General features: G+C 41.6%; 1 protein-coding gene across 1 annotated transcript in view; it reads left to right on the top strand.

Moving 5' to 3' along the window:
* LOC122929593 (ras and EF-hand domain-containing protein-like) overlaps positions 1 to 16,232 on the top strand; it is a 58,162-nt gene extending 41,930 nt beyond the window's left edge. Inside the window, exons 10-17 of the mRNA XM_044283214.1 lie at positions 4,989 to 5,193; positions 5,314 to 5,430; positions 5,574 to 5,718; positions 6,437 to 6,518; positions 7,537 to 7,651; positions 10,643 to 10,753; positions 10,843 to 10,919; positions 15,569 to 16,232. Of these exons, the coding sequence (XP_044139149.1) occupies positions 4,989 to 5,193; positions 5,314 to 5,430; positions 5,574 to 5,718; positions 6,437 to 6,518; positions 7,537 to 7,651; positions 10,643 to 10,753; positions 10,843 to 10,919; positions 15,569 to 15,665 (949 nt within the window). The 3' untranslated portion in view covers positions 15,666 to 16,232. The remainder of the gene's footprint in view (positions 1 to 4,988; positions 5,194 to 5,313; positions 5,431 to 5,573; positions 5,719 to 6,436; positions 6,519 to 7,536; positions 7,652 to 10,642; positions 10,754 to 10,842; positions 10,920 to 15,568) is intronic.
* The last annotated feature ends 1,075 nt before the right edge of the window (positions 16,233 to 17,307 follow it).

The raw sequence follows: 17,307 nt of genomic DNA, 5'->3' as shown, positions 1-17,307 counted from the left end.
TATGGATCAGGATCCTGATCTGACAAATGCCATCAGTTTGCATACGTTTTGGCGGATCCGGCAGGTAGTTCTGGCAACGGAACTGCCTGCCCAAATCCTCTGCCACAAGTGTGAAAGTACCCTAAATTGTTGATATCCTAAGGAGGCGACAAACTGGTGGTATCCACCCCATAAGAAGTTCTGCAATTGATTTCTAACTGTAACTTATCTGTACCTCTTGGATCTGCGACACCATCAAAACCTGCTTTGCCTACCCACTTGGAAGAAGAATGGACCACAGTCAGGCAGAGGAATTCTCCAAATGATTGAACAATATTGTGAGCAAATAAGCCTTCCTCATTTTTTTCCCTTAGGAAATAATCCTTCATATTGTCAGGCCTGTTTGGCCGAATCTGACTTTTTTGTATCCCCCCCCAGCCCCCTAGTAACGCCACTTACCATCTGAATTGGGCATTAGGTGTTCCTTGAGATGGGACTTATGTTATTTGGTCTACCTTTTATTGTTTCTTCCCTTTTTGTAGCCGGAGAAAACGCTTTACTGCAACTTAAAAATGTCTGGAGCCTGAAAATGTGTATGTCGCAAGTGATTTGGGTGGGTGGAGGTCGCCAGCTGGCGGTCTTACTGGTACATTATAATGATACTTAAATTTACTTAAATTAATGCTAAAGGCTTAAATAGCCCATTCAAGAGATCTCAATTATGGCGTGAGGCTATTAAAACTAAATCTGACATTCTTTGTGTACAAGAGACACGTTTGCTTGCGGGCGATCTTCACAGACCAAGACACAAAGTTTTCCTGTTATAGTTTCAGCAATTGGGGATTCAAAGAAGAGAGCAGTCTCTTTTAGCAATAAGGGATACTATAGCATTTAAGCTAATAGACTCTTACACAGATGCAGGGGGCAGATACGTGATCTTAAATTGTGAACTCAATAATGTGTTATACACTCTAGTAGCTGTATATGCTCCTAATAAGAAACAACTTAGATTTTTCAGGAGGCTTTTCGCGAAGGTGGGGACGGTTGGGAAGGGGTCTCTTCTTTATATGGGTGATTTCATCTCACTTATGTGGCCTGAACTAGATTCCTCGGCGGTCTCTAAAACATCACACCCCTCTAAATTATTCTGCCTCACGCAAAAAGGATTATTAGATGTATGCAGGTTGAAACAATCCACCAAAAGGGATTACAGTTTCTTCTCATCTGCTCATAAAACGTATTGCAGAATTGATCTCTTCCTGACGGACCATAACACCTATCAAAGGGTAACCTCCTGCACAATAGGTCACATAGAATGGTCTGACCATGCCCCTATTTCAGTTATGATCTCTGAGCAATATAACTCGCCTACTACAATACCTTGGAGAATTAATGGAAGGGTTTTACATTCCTCCAAATATCTACCCCAGTCAAGGAAGACTCTTGAAGAATACTTATTTTTTAATGATCAGGGAGAAACTGGCATTGCCCCAATTTGGTATGCTCATAAGGCCTTTATTTGTGGACATTATATTAGTATAGCATCACGAGACAAAGTAGAACGGGAAGCCCAATGTGTGCAACTTAATGACTCTATTATTAAGTTCACCCAAATGAATAAACATTTGGGTCTTATGACCAGGGAAGAGTAGGTTAGATCTTCTTCAGCTTCATAAGTATAAGCTAGCTTCAAGAAGACTTGGGCCTCTTTCACACGAGCGAGTTTTCCGCGCGGGTGCGATGCATGAGGTGAACGCATTGCACCTGCACTGAATCTGGACCCATTCATTTCTATGGGGCTGTGCACAGAAGCAGTGATTTTCACGCATTACTTGTGCGTTGCGTGAAAATCGCAACATGTTCTATATTCTGCGTTTTTCACGCAACGCAGGCCCCATAGAAGTGAATGGGGCTGCGTGAAAATCGCAAGCATCCGCAAACAAGTGCGGATGCAGTGCGATTTTTCACGCACGGTTGCTATCGGGATGGGGACCCGATCATTATTATTTTCCCTTATAACATGGCCACCTCTCTTGGCATCTAGATTGAAGGCCTTACAGGCCAAATCTAAAAGATCCTATATACGTGATTCTAAAGGGGATAAGATTTTTGACCCTAAGGGGATAGTGGATTCCATAGCCGGGTTTTACTCTCCATTGTATAATTTAAAGGAGAACAGTAACACTCCCGCTAATTGAAGCATCTCAATTGGAATTCTTATCGTCAGAATCTACATATGCAGAAATTACTGGGGTAATTAAATCCCTCAAATCTATTAAAACTCTGGGTCCAGATGGACTTTCCAATGATTATTACAAACAATTCTCCTCCATTATGACACCATACCTTTTACAGATTGTTTGTTTAATTATGTACGTGACTCGGGGTCCTTCCGTAAAGAATTACTTTCCGCAACGATAGTTGCTTTACCTAAATCGGGGGAAACCCTGGATAAACCGGAGAATTTTGCCCCAATTTCTCTCCTGAACACAGATCTGAAATTGTACGCAAATATATTAGCTACTAGATTAGCAGATCAAGTGGGATTTGTCAAAAGTAGGCAATCAGTAGATGGCACAAGGAGATTTCTGGATCTGGTGGGGAGAGTGGAGACCTGTCGAATGCCTTCTCTGCTGCTTTCCCTCGATGCGGAGAAGGCATTCCACAGAGTACATTGGGGGTATCTAGAAGCTGTACTAAATAAATTCGGGACCATTGGCCTGGCCCAAAAAGCCATATTGGCACTATATTCAACCCCATTAGCGAAGATATTGGCCTCTGGTCACTTTTATATCGGACTTCTTCTATATTACGAATATAATTCACCTTGGTCATGGAACCTCTAGCGCAGGCATGCTCAACCTGCGGCCCTCCAGCTGTTGCAAAACTACAACTCCCATCATTCCCTGACAGCCTACAGCTATCGTCCTACAGAAGGGCATCGTGGGAGTAGTTTTACAACAGCTGGAGGGCCGCAGGTTGAGCATGCCTGCTCTAGCGGAAGCTATCAGATCCTGAAAAGAAATAACAGCCATTAATATTAATGGGGTAGATCACAGAATAGGGCTATTCGCTGATGTCATTATAGCTTTAACCAATCCCCAGAAGACTTTACCGGAAGTTATGAACCTTCTTTCGCAATTTAGTGACATTTCATATATAAGCTCAACGCTAACAAGTTCCGTATACTAAATATGGGGCTTTCACCAACGGTTAACTTCTCAACTAGCATCCCAGTACCCGTTTAAATGGTCACATGAGGGCTTGCCGTACCTGGGAATAACACTTTATCCGCAACTATGTTCCTTTTGAATAGGACAATCAAATCTGCTATATCCACCTAATCTAAGGTGGAGGTATCATGGGTGGGAAGGGTAGCAACTACTAAAATGATTATGGAGTGATAATGTGCCACAATGGGTTCAAATAGAAAGATCCTATACCCTTAAAGAACTATTTAATAGCAATCCTTGTAAAAAAAACACGTTATTAACTCTGTCACTACCACCGATGAAAGAAAGTTTAGACTCGTGGACTAAAATGGTGGTAAGGAAACAATTACAATCCCTTTCGGGCTCCCTTTCATGAACCCCGAGAAATGCTACTTCAACCTTTTTAAGATGTTGTGGCAAAAAATAAAAATAACTACTTTTAGAGCATAACTCCACAGATAAAGTATCGGGGTTAGTGAAATGGACATCTGAACTAGATCTACCTAATGAAGAACACATTTGCCATGTAGTATTTACTGCAGCAAGGAAATTTTCAAACTGTGCAACACATCTTGAATCTACACGTAAAATGCTATATAGATGGTATATGACACCTCAACGCTTATCACAAATATATACAGAGGTATCAGCAACTTACTGTGAGAAAGCTTTAGGTGACATAAAACACATCTTTTGGGACTGTGAAGCTCTTATTGACATCTGGGATAATACATTATCATTACTGAACAGAATATTTGGTGCCTCCATACCCAAAGATCCTGCTCTCTGTTTATTACTTATAGGGATTGAAGATTTCCCAAGAGTAGAGCAGGGATTTTTAAGACTGATCAGGATCCTGATCAGTCTTACAAATGCCGTCAGGTGGCGACAGAACTGCTTGCCGGATCTCTCTGCCGCAAGTGTTAAAGTAGCCTTATTTGCAGTATTGGAATAGTGGCTGAAAGTGTATCCAAACTGAGAATACCTTGATGTATATTTGGCTCTACCTAAGTGATTATTTCTCATTTTTATTAATATTGATCTCATGATCTGCTCTTTTCCGGCACTAGTTGTGTTTGTCTTTTTGTTTCTTGCTCCCTCTTCCCCTCCCCCCTTCTTCCTTACCTTACCTACCCTTTCCTGGGTAACCATATAACAACTGATTTCCCGTCACTCGACTACTACAGAAATATACATCTTGTTAAACGTACCTATTAAACTGTGGATACAATGTAATTACCTCTGATTTTTGAAAAATTGGGCTACATGTCTGCATACTGTCAAATGTTACCTTCTTGTTACCAATAAAAACTTTGTGGGAAAAAAAAGTACTTTTTCTCCAGAATAATGCCCCATGCACACGGCCGTGTTTCACAGCCGTGTGCGGGCCGTGGAACCGCGGCCTGGATCCCTCCTGAGAGCAGGAGCGCACGGCGTCACTGGTTGCTATGACGCCGTGCGCTCCCTGCTGCTGCCGCAATACAGTAATGCACTGGTATGATCTATACCAGTGTATTACTGTACTGTGCCGGCAGCAGGGAGCGCACAGCGTCATAGCAACCAGTGACGCCGTGCGCTCCTGCTCTCAGGAGGGATCCAGGCCGCGGTTCCACGGCCCGCACACGGCTGTGAAACACGGCCGTGTGCATGGGGCCTAAAGCAACAGATCTCTAATTGAAAGTTATAGTATCATTATATTCAGCTGAGCTAGCCCACAAGATACTGTGCCTGGTTTAACAGTGATTTTCCTGGTGACAGCTTCCATTTAAAATTTGTATTATCTGACTTTTCTTATAGATATGGAGCTGAGGATGAGCCATATAGCAAGTATTCTAATGTAGCCAGCTGGGCCAATGGATGTAGAGACAGTGGTGTGTCCCTACCTCGAAGCCTTGGGTATAGTGACCTAGACTGCTCTGCAAGTGACTTTGGAAGCGAGAGGAGCAACAGCTCTGATGAGCCCTGGGAAGGGAGCGTTTCTTATGTCAATTCTGAAGCGGAGGTAAGTAGAATATACACATGTGCTATTTGGTAGCTATGAAACGGTTCTCACCTGGAGAAGATGCCTGTAGAAGCAATGTTGCTGTGCTATCCAAATTATTTGTTGCCTTCATGTTTGCAGACAATGGAAGCCAGATCACAGGTTGATGGACGGACTAAATGGACCCCCTCACGACCAGTAAGCCGCACTGGTTCCGCTGCCTCTTCGAAAAGGCGACTACCCGCATTTACTCCTAAAGTGAGTGGACCGCTTCCAATCTTAGTGAGCTACGAGAAACCAGTAGCATTCAATTAAAAGGCACCTTTTCATTTGTTTCTGATGTTTTTACAAAAATTTAAGTCAATTTGCAGAAAATGGACATTGTGTTTTGTTCATTGCAGAAAGAAAGTTTGATGGCTGAAGGATCTCAGACCTCCTGTCCAATATACAGACTCGTCTTGGCTGGAGACGCGGGGTCTGGAAAGTCCAGTTTCCTTCTAAGACTATGTTTGAATGAATTCAGAGGGGACATTCCCACCACATTAGGTTGAGTGTTTGAGCTTTTCGTATTATCCTAATTGCAGGATAGCCATGGCTTTTGTTCTTTCATCTTTACATATAGCACAGCAGGAAGGCAAATGTGAATATGCCCTATCTATCACCTGATGGGTAAACCTTCCACAGTAATCACATAATCTGTTTTAAAGCAATATATATATACTGCATCACTGCTATACTTACTATATGAAAATTAGAAGCTCTTTGCGTAATTTTGATCAAAATTGTGTCAGGCCCATCTACCAGCGACTGGACCTACTCTTGTAGCACGTGTTTTTCCTGGGCTTTTGGCCTACAAAATTTCAGGGCAATGTAGCATCCAGATATGTGATAATCTGATTAAATGCCCTTTTTTCCCATATATATATATATATATATATATATATATATATATATATATATATATATATATATTTTTTTTTACATTATATGTTGTGTGTTTTGTATATGGATATGAACACATACAGCAGATCTGTGATACTGTGGTTGTAAGGAATATATTGTCCTTCTAATGGTACATATCTTATTCTGAGATCTGTGGTGTGCCTCTCGCCCAGTTTGGAGCCTTTGCCCTGGATGTTGTTTGTTTTTCCATTTCAGAGCAGGTTGTTAACAGTATAAGTCTGTTCTATCTTCAGATCTGTTTTATTCAGTCGTGACTATGCGGTTGCTATAAACATGTCAGTAAAGAATTTCTCTATTTTAGGGGTGGACTTTCAGATGAAGAAACTTCTAGTTGACGGAGATTATACAACCCTGCAGATCTGGGACACAGCTGGACAAGAAAGGTGTGTGCAAACCTTGAAAATATGTGCCTATCTACTTTGATAAAACGGTGCAGCTTAAAATAGCTGTTCATACATAAAGGTATTTAAACATTTATGGAAAATATTATCTCTGCAAAGAGACTACAGGTGTTATGGAGTGAAATTAATTTGGGTTACAAAACAGTGAGCAATTGATTGTCTTTGGTGCTGGTTGATGAAAGGGAACTGACAGTTGCTGTGGGTACATTGTCATCAACTTATTCAGATGCTTTAAAAACTGCTCATAACACTGGTCGTTGTATATTGGGGATAAACGGGATGGGTTGATCAGCTCTGTGCTAGGGTTCCATCTGGTATCTAACTTTCGATACCCAATTGATTCTTTTACACCTGGACTGATCAGATACCGAGATTTGCAATTTTTTTTATACTAAGCTGCGCTACTGCAGCGCCCCTCCCCTCAGCCCATTATGATAATCATTAGTGGCGCCCCTTCCCCCCCCCAGTATTATATTTAGGGATGAGCGAATCGACTTTGGTACCTTGGAACCAAAACTGAGTTCGGTACCAAGGTTCTTTTACAGTAACAATTCACAAAGTTATTACACAAAGTCTCGGGAGACTTCATTAAGTAATAACTTTGGCTCATCGAAGCCAATACATTCTAATACTGTACGGAGCTCCCTCTACGTACAGTATTACAAAGAAGTTTTTATGTGAATCGACTTTGCATGCTTCATTTTGCAAAGTTTATTATTTTGCAACTTTGAACTTTTTAGGTTTGTCCTATGGTCAGAAGTGGATCCAGCAGGAAGGAGAAGCAGAGGTCCCTAGTTTATATTTCCCATTCCCTTAGAATTCACTGTAGTCTTCAGTTCTATTACAGGAACAAAATCTCCAGTTATTGTACTACTATCTGATACCTTTTTAATGTGCATAGGTAGAAAACATGAAGGTGTGAATTTTATTTGCAGCTAGTCCCTTGGTCACATTAGCTCTGTTCAGTAAGTCATACATATATTTCCCGTATTCTTTTCAGGTTTCGCAGTATAGCAAAGTCTTATTTCCGCAAAGCACATGGAGTGCTACTTATGTATGATGTCACATCCGAAGCCAGCTTCCTCAATGTACGACAATGGATTGATGAGATCAAGGTAAAAAATGTTTGTGTATTACTCCCTGTTAAACCGCGTGGTCATGATTTCATTGGAATGAGTTGCTGCTCAACAATGTTTTTAGGTAAAATTTACAATGACTCCCATCTCAGCCTTTTCCCATGCACGTGGCAGCAGCTGCTTAGTTGTGGCTTTCATTTGTTGGGGATGGCGTTGCTTGGCTCTGTGGAAGAACTTTTCAGGTCTATATCGAGAACCTCCTCATTCAGGCACCCTAGATATTAACCTGCTTACCATACATGTACAGCGCTTGGTCCTGGGCTTTAATTCAGAGCTCCGTAAATGTAAAGCCGGGGACCCTCGAGAAGACAAAAGCATTTTATTACCACTTCTGCTTTTTCCTGTGCTCAGTGCATAGCTCTTATTGAATGCTATGCTGTGAATAGAGACAGCTGCAGTCATGTGATTGCTGGGTATCTCGGGCATAGGAGAGCCTTCACAGACCCTGTTTACAGTATCCTCACAGGGGGTTGTTTTACCCTAAAACTAATAAAGTTATAAAAAAAATTAAAAAACAATCGTCACACACAAATCTATATTATAAATCAAATGGACTGACACAAACTAAAGAACCCATATTTAATAATTTATTTGTCAGTTTGTATATTTAAAGAATAAAGAGCTATAGTTTGAAAAGTAAGACTTTTTTAAAAATTGTTTGCAGTTTTCCCCAAATTAAAGTTACAGCAGTTAAAGGGAAGCTGTCACCTAAAAAACGCCTCCCAAACCACCAGCATTACCTTAAAGTAGCCAGCAGTATGTTCCTAAAGATCCTTTTCTTCCTCCGGCCAGATGCACCAAAATCTTGAAAAACGAACTTGAATCCCCTGTACGCCCTATGTAACAGCAGAGTTTGAAGTCAAAGGGGCAGCAGCAAGTCAAGATAACCACGCCATATTTCCCTGCTCCTTCACCTCTGATTGACAGCCGCGTACGTGAACGGCTGTCAGTCAAAAGCGAAGGGAAAGGGGGGGGTGGTTATCTTGACTTGAAGCGAGGAGGCCGCTGCCCCCTTGGCTCCAAACGCTGCTGTTACATAGCGCGTGCAGGGGATTAAAGTTAGTTTTTCAAGATTTATTCTCCCTATTATAGTGAAAGTAGAAAACAGGGGAATTGAGAGATGCAAGTACAGGTGAAGAAAATGATGTATAGAACAATAGAAAAATCTAAAATGTAAAACATGTTAGTTAAAATATATTAAAATATAGATAATAGCCAGAGAGGGAAATATATTCGATCAAAAAGATTAATAACAGTCAATGTTCCTATTAAGGATCAGTGTTCCTGTTGAAGATCTCAATTGGTCAACAATGGTATGGTTACTGTATGGCTTTGATAACCAATATTTGCAAAGACAGGTGCACTCTGCGATCTTACTAAACCCTCATACTGATGTTATAATTGAGAGATTAGCCAACATATCCTACTGTGGAGGACATGTCTGAACCCAAGCACCGCGCCAAGGTTTCTCAAGTAGCTTGGGTCCTAACACTCACCTACCTGTGCCGTATGGGCAATACTAGGGACCAGTGGGTGAATTACAGGAGTGTGAGGTCTGACTCATAGCCAACTCGCCAGTTACCTCCAGCATGTAACCATGCTAGCAATGGGAGGAGGGAGGAGTCTGCGAGTCCCAATCAAGACTGGCTGATATGGCCCAGGCCTCGCAGGTGCTCCTGTAATTTTCCCACTGGCCCCTGGTATTGCCCATACGGCACAGGTAGGTGAGTATTAGGACCCGAGCTACTTGAGAAACCTTGGCACGGTGCTCGGGCTCAGACATGTCCTCCACAATAGGATATGTTGGCTAATCTCTCAATTTTAACATCAGTATGAGGGATTAATAAGACCGCAGAGTGCACCTGTCTTTGCAAATATTATCATATTGCTATATTGGTTATCACATCCACATAATTGCTATCTTGTGTAGGATGTTTATTGTGGTACTTGTGGTCCGCTGCGGCCATCCTCCATTTGGATGCGGTTTTTGCTGGGATCACCATTTGCAACGTGTAAAGTGTACTCCTGTTCGGCATCCCACGGGCGTCCCACGTGATGCTATGTAGATTCAGCTTTCCACGTAATGTTGTGTAAATTCGGTGTGTCACGTGGTTGTCCTTCACTGGTAGTCTATATATCAGGGAAGCTAAGGTAGATCTGTGGGCTAAGTTTTATATGGAAGCGCTTCCTATTAGGTCTATTTGTAATCTAGACAGGCGGGTAATCTAACTAAGCCTTGAGACATGGCTTGGATATTAAATAAGCCAGCACCTCATCTGCAGACAGCTGTTTCGGGTGATTGCCCCTCATCAGTGCAGAGCAGAGAGTACTGGCTTGCTGGGTGAGGGCCTGTCAAGGTTAGGGGGTTACTAGATCTCCTTAGGGAGAGAGCGCCTTAGTCATGTCTCAAGGCTTAGTTAAAGAGCTGAACATTGACTTATAGGATAGCTGCCTTACATCTGGTGGCATTAGAGGCAGAGCTTGTTAGGAGCTCATTTGCATCCCTTTCCTCCCAGAATTCCAGAGGAGCATGTATGGCCTAGAAGTCTTCTCATGCTGATTAAGGCGCTCTCTCACTAAGGAGGGAAAGTACCCCCCTAACTATTTTCTACTTTCACTATAATAGGGAGAATAAACTATCACCATACTTTATAACTGGTGGCAAGTAGAGGGCAGACAAGTTAGGTAGTGTGCCAGTCTATTAACAAAACTTAACAGATATGAATCTGATATAAGTCCAGTCCTATGGGTGGCACCTCCACTATTTTTATTTTATTTTTTTCATTAGTGTCCAAAGATAATTCCCCAGTGTGTTTTTAGTATTGAAAAATCTAGAGATTCATTCCTTTCTCTGCAGTAGCGAATATTGAGGTATCCTAATCTAGAGATTCATTTATTTCCCTGCAGTAGCTGATATTGCAGTATCCTAGTCTTCATTGCATTCATGTGTGTATTTTTCCCATGTTACAGAGCTCCTGTGAGAGATCCATTCCCCTGATGCTTATAGGCAATAAAACAGACTTGAGGGCAGAAGGTAATGAATCTGGAATTCAGACTTCAATGGGGGAGAAGCTAGCCATGGTAAGTTTAGAGTAATGTCTGAAGTCTAATGCATTAAGTTTTTGTATGTGGATCATTGAGAAGAGTTTTATGTCTGTATTTTTTCATAGGCCTATAGCTCGCTCTTCTGTGAGACCAGTGCAAAAGATGGTACCAATGTAGTGGAAGCTGTGCTTCATCTAGCTAGGTAATGTCCCACTATATCTGTATATAAATTATATCCCTATCTGTCATTGCAAATATGTGTGAGCCGTCCTACGACTATGCAGTCTAGGAGAAACTGGAGGAGAGAAAGGTTTCAGCCATAACCATGAGGATAGGACACTCCATATAATAACAATTCTGAAGCATGTGTTGTCATGACTCTGTTATTACTACTAGAAGTTTATGAATGAATTTCCAGCAGTCTGCAATAAAGGTCCAGCTGGGGATGTGTCCCTGCACAGTCTGCCACTGGTAACAGTGATTGGATAATGTCAGACTATACAGGGACACCCATTCCCCACTGATAACACCAGATTGGACCTTAATTGCAGACTGCTGGCAATTTTTTTAGAATCCATTTTGCTGCAAATCAGTTTGGCCACAGATTTCCCACTTGCAAATTTGGACAACAGATCTGCAGCAATTCTTCTACATGTATACGTAAGGGCCGCTTCACACGAGCGGATGCCGTGCGTGGCATCCGCTCCGTGAAAGAGTGCCAAGACCCGCTGCAGACTGCAGAGGCACGGAGCGGTAACATGACTGTTAATGCTCCGTGCCTCTCTGTGATCTCTTTACTACGAAATCACAGTTGTCACTGTGATTTCGTAGTAAAGAGATCACAGAGAGGCACGGAGCATTAACAGTCATGTTACCGCTCCGTGCCTCTGCAGTCTGCAGCGGGTCTTGGCACTCTTTCACGGAGCGGATGCCACGCACGGCATCCGCTCGTGTGAAGCGGCCCTAAGAGTTTGACTGATTTAGCTTCCACAGGCGGTCAGTGACGTTCTAGTTACTGACTCGCTGAAAAGCATTTCTGAAAATGTACCAAATAATTGGTGACTTATTAGCCCTGGTTGACATAGTACTGATTTGGCGTGTCTTTAAAAGCAGGCATGCTCAACCTGCGGCCCTCCAGCTGCAACCCCCACAATGCCCTGCTGTAGGCTGTTCGGGCATGCTGGGAGCTGTAGTTTTGCAACAGCTGGAGGGCCGCAGGTTGAGCATGCCTGTTTAAAAGGAACCGGTCACCTATTTTGGAGACCTTAAACTACAAGCATTCCATTTATGAAGCTGAGGTTTAGGGTCTAAAACCTGCCCATAGCAAACCCATCCATCTACGCAAAATAAAGTTTAAAGGGTAAAAAGCACATCGGACAAATGCACATGGCACCGATGATGCAGAGGGCATTGCACATCACTTCACTGCTCATACACAATTAAGCAAGTTGTACCTGCATCAGCACAGTGCACATGCACCAAAGGTCACTACAAAGAGTCCCAACCTCTTCTCCTGTTGAGTTTGAATTTCATTAAAAGGGTTCTCCAAGAATCGCACAAAATGGTCGCCAGCAACCTTCCCGAGAATATAAGCAAGACGAGCTGCCTAGGGGTGGGGGAGGGGCAGGGCCTCACTATACGCTATACTCTGGCACTTGCGAGTACTACTTATTGGTGAGTTTTCCTGTCGGGCTGCTCAGACATGATGGCATAGCATAGGCAGGATCACATCGTTAACATCTATTGTAGAGCAATGTAGTTGGGCTCTTTCCCCCTCATCCCACTAAGTAGCTCTGCAAGTGGTTGCAACCAGTCTCACCTTGTAGGACAGGATGCTGGTGGCCATTTTAAATAATTCCTGGAGAGATCCGTTAACCCCTTCACGACCAGCACTGTACATGTACGGTGCTGGCAGGTACTTTAAACATGGCGCTTGTGCAGCTAAAGCCCGTGACCGGCGGTAATGCCTGTCGTGGGCTTTTAACCCTTCAGATGCCGCTGTCAGACGTGACCACGGTATCTGAATGTGCTAAAAACCTGGAAGCTTCCAAGTGTGCTCCTGCATACCCCGGTGGAGATCAGGGGTGCCGGATGCATTGTGCAGCAGCGTCAGTCTTCCGGAATGAATTGAAGCTTCCGCACATTAGTTCCTGTGGGGCCGCTGCCTGAAATCTCCCGCCTATCCGCAAAATGTAAATAAAAAAAATACACATCATGCGAAAACACCTGTATTAAAATATAAAAATATTTTTCCCATACGGCAAATAATGAAACAGAATATTTTTTTTTTTTTATAAAAAGAGATCAAAAAGTCTTACACACCGAACAATGGTATCAATGAAAAGTACAGATCGCCCCGCAAAAAAATGACCCCTTACATAGCTCCGTACACATAACTACAAAAAGGTTGGTCAGAATATGGCGATGAAAAGAGAGGTTGTTTTGTTTTCAGCATTAAAATGCAAGAAAAACTATACATATGTGGTATCGCCATAATCACACTGACCTGGAGAATAAAAGTAACAGGTCAGTTTTACTCTATAGGATACGCCGTAAGGGCAAACCCCATAAAACTGTTGCGGAATTTCGTTTTCTTTCTAATTTCGCATTATTTAGATTTTATTTTTTTCAGCTCCCCACTACATTGTATACAATATTAAATGGTGGAATTGGAAAGTGTAACTTGTCCTGCAGAAAAACAATCCCTCATTCGGCTATATGAACAGAAAAAGAAAAAAGTTAGCGGCCCAGAAAGGCAGGGAGTGGAAAATGAAAATAAATAAATAAACCTTCGGGCTGAAATGGTAAACCTTTCTTTTGTGGGGGGTGGATGGGTTTGTTATGGGCAGGTTTGGACCCTAAACCCCAGCTGGTTGTATAGTGGTCCCAAACCAAGTGACAGGTTCCGTTTTTAAGCAAAAATTTAAGCAAAAATAAGGAATGGATCCTAAACATATAAAGGAAAGGCTTACAGTTCTTCTTTTTGCCATTTTTTTAAAACGTTTATTATGATTATTAAAGCGCCATTCATTCCATAGCGCTGTACATATGAGAAGAGGTATACACAGGCATGGGATCCAGCCGGTTCTCTCCGGTTCTGCCGAACCGTTTGTTAAAATTTACAGGCGGTTCGCAGGACCGGTGAGAAGCAGGGATCCCGACCCGGTCCTGCAGCTGCGCCTGCACCAGTGGCGTAGCTATAGGGGTGGGGGCGGAGCGGAAGCCGAGAGGAGAGGCCCTGTGTGACGCGCACTGTGCAGGGCAGCTGGGCAGGCGAAGTGAGGAGGGGCCGGGGGAGCGGCTTCAGTTGAGGTGCGACGCAGGACTTAGTCACGTACCTCACTGTGACCTCCTGCGGCGGATCTCGCGAGATGACGCGGCGCGGGAAGGCACAGTGAGCAAGGCATTGGTGACCGCCTGTACCAGGATGCCACAAGCTGTGAAGGAGAGAGAGGTAAGTATTAATTATTTCTCCTAAGCAGGTGCCTACTCCACCTTCCCCTCATCCTGACCCAATGTTTAGATTCTTTTAGCCAAACAAGAGTTATGGATGGGGTTGATGACAATATTTAAGGTGGCCACACACAGGGAAACACATCTATTTTGCCCACAGAGTAAGAGCAGCTTTTTTAAGCGGTACTCCACTATGTAATGGCCCCCTCTTTATTATTAATATAATGGCCCCCTCTTTGTTATTAATGTAATGGCCCCCTCTTTGTTATTAAAGTGGGGGCCATTATATTAATATTAAAGTGGGGGCCATTATATTAATAAAGTGGGCATATAATAAAGTGGGGGCCATTATATTAATAATAAAGTGGGGGCCATTATATTAATAATAAAGTGGGGGCCATTATATTAATAATAAAGTGGGGGCCATTATATTAATAATAAAGTGGGGGCCATTATATTAATAATAAAGTGGGGGCCATTATATTAATAATAAAGTGGGGGCCATTATATTAATAATAAAGTGGGGGCCATTATATTAATAATAAAGAGGGGGCCATTATATTAATAATAAAGAGGGGGCCATTATATTAATAATAAAGAGGGGGCCATTATATTAATAATAAAGAGGGGGCCATTATATTAATAATAAAAAAGAGGGGGCCATTATATTAATAATAAAAAAGAGGGGGCCATTATATTAATAATAAAAAAGAGGGGGCCATTATATTAATAATAAAAAAGAGGGGGCCATTATATTAATAATAAAAAAGAGGGGGCCATTATATTAATAATAAAAAAGAGGGGGCCATTATATTAATAATAAAAAAGAGGGGGCCATTATATTAATAATAAAAAAGAGGGGGCCATTATATTAATAATAAAAAAGAGGGGGCCATTATAGTAATAACAAAGAGGGGGCCTAAGGCTTTTTAAAAGTTGAGTGGTATGTGTGTAGTGTATATATAGTGTATTTGTGTGTAGTGTATGTAAATATGTCGTGACTGTGTTGCATATATATGGTGTATGTATATATGTGTCATGACTCGTGACGCGCTGCGTATCCACCGCTGAGTAGGGAACCTGTTGTTAAAAATTTGAATCCCACCCCTGGGTATACATACATAATAATGACCATTGCACTAATCATAAATGGTCATTCTGGTACAGAAGGAAAGGGTTTGACTTTTTGTGAGTTTAGACCACTTAAACCACTTTTTTAAAACGAAGTGGGAAAGAGGGCTAGGTTAGCTAGGTTATGGACAAAAGTTTTATAATGAAAGATGCGCCAAATTTATTAATGTCTGACGTTTGATAAATTTGGTACAAAATACAACAACACAGACTCCTATAAACTGCCTTGAAATGTTCTCCTCATAATAAATTTCTTTGTCTTTCCAGGGAAGTGAAGAAATCTGTGGATGTGACAAAAGAAAACTCAGAGTCCGTGACAAAACTCAGTATTTCAGAGAAAAAGTCTACTTGCTGCAAGATTTAGCTCTGCGTACTCTACAGCCCAACTGCTGTCCTAAATATGGAAGACGTTCCAATGCGACCTGTTCGCTGTGATAGGAAATCATCTATTCCAATAGGGACAAGAAAACATTTTCCAGATTGAACAAACATTTGGTGTTCATTTCTAGCACATAAGTTTGAATGAGCTCTCAGGGGAACAAACACTTTGTATTTTTTTGCATCACATTTTCTATTTCATTTGGATATATTTTTATGACTTTACTGCCTTTAAGTATCTGGTTTTGGAATTTTGATATTTTAAATTCAGGGTGACCAATGATGATGATGATTTTCAAGACAACATTATTTTAGTATAAAACTTGTTCTGTAAAGTTTAATGTGTTGCTGTGACACAAGACAGAACAGTACAGAAATGCTCCTCTATGAGGTCTTTTACTTACTGCAAGTTTATATTGCACTGTGGTGGCTGCAGCTCATAATTCTGGAATGAACGCTCTTGAAGTTTCATGGACTACATGTTCTGCTACAAGTATATTGGACTATGAGCTTTGATAAAAAGTTATAATTTTTAAGGTAAATAAAGCTTTTAAATATTTGACTATCTGATTTATTTGGAATTAAACTGTATTGAAATTTTTTAATTTATAAAACCCTATAAAACGGTATTTTCAAGTCAAAGAACATGGCAGCCCGATGTTAGCTGTTACCTTGTGCCACATGAAAAATATGAATTTACTATGTGTATTTTTTCCTAGAAACAGGGATCAGCAACCTCCGGCACTCCAGCTGTTGTGAAACTACAACTTCCAGAATCCTTCTGTCCGAGTTACAAGAACAGCTGAGTAAGTTTGCATGCTGGGAGTTGTAGTTTCACAGCAGTTGTAGTGAAAAAGGTTGCTGATCCCTGTCCTAGAACATGCTATTTTTCTTTTTAAGTTGCAAAATGCTCTAGGTTTCTCATTTCCTACAATGTCTTGTGTGTTATTATACATTAAGGCAAAATTTCTAGAATGGCTCCAACAAAAAAAAAACTGTCATGTGCAGAATTATTCCTACAAACATGACGTTGGCAAAATTACTAGAAAAACGTGGCTCGCATAAGCTTCAGGTATGCAACCATTTCCGGAATACCGTTCTGCTGCTGGTCCATGTTGGCTGATCTGTCTTAGGCTATATTCCATCTTAAAAACTGATATTATATATGGTGTTTTTTTTTTATTTTATAAAGAGAAAAATTGCATATTAATATATGAAAATACGATATGCATGCAGTAATAAAATGTGTAGACACTGCGGTTGAGAAGTGTCATACAGACTATAAATACGCTAGCTCCTGCTCATCTCAGTGAAGAGACATGCATTTGTGAATAACTGAGGAAAAGTTGATCTGACCCACAAGTGGTGACTGCGGCATACTTAAAGGATTCTGCTAGTATGTGCCGTAATGGGTGCACATGGCCACCATCTCCAAAGTATTAGATGTGAAGCTGGTGCTGTCTGTGTGAGATGCCGACTGCTGCCCCTGCTCCCAGTCATTACCAGTGTCGGCAAAGTACAAGCATTGAAACAATCCAAGCATTTTCTGTTTTAGACACTACCCATAAGGGCTCACGCACATGCCCGTAAATCTGCATCCATGTTTCCTAATTTAATTTAATTTTTTG

Source organism: Bufo gargarizans, chromosome 2 (assembly GCF_014858855.1).
Source record: "Bufo gargarizans isolate SCDJY-AF-19 chromosome 2, ASM1485885v1, whole genome shotgun sequence".
Taxonomy (NCBI): Eukaryota; Metazoa; Chordata; class Amphibia; order Anura; family Bufonidae; genus Bufo; species Bufo gargarizans.
Note: the sequence above shows the minus strand (reverse complement) of the source record. Positions and strands in the feature narration are given on the sequence as shown.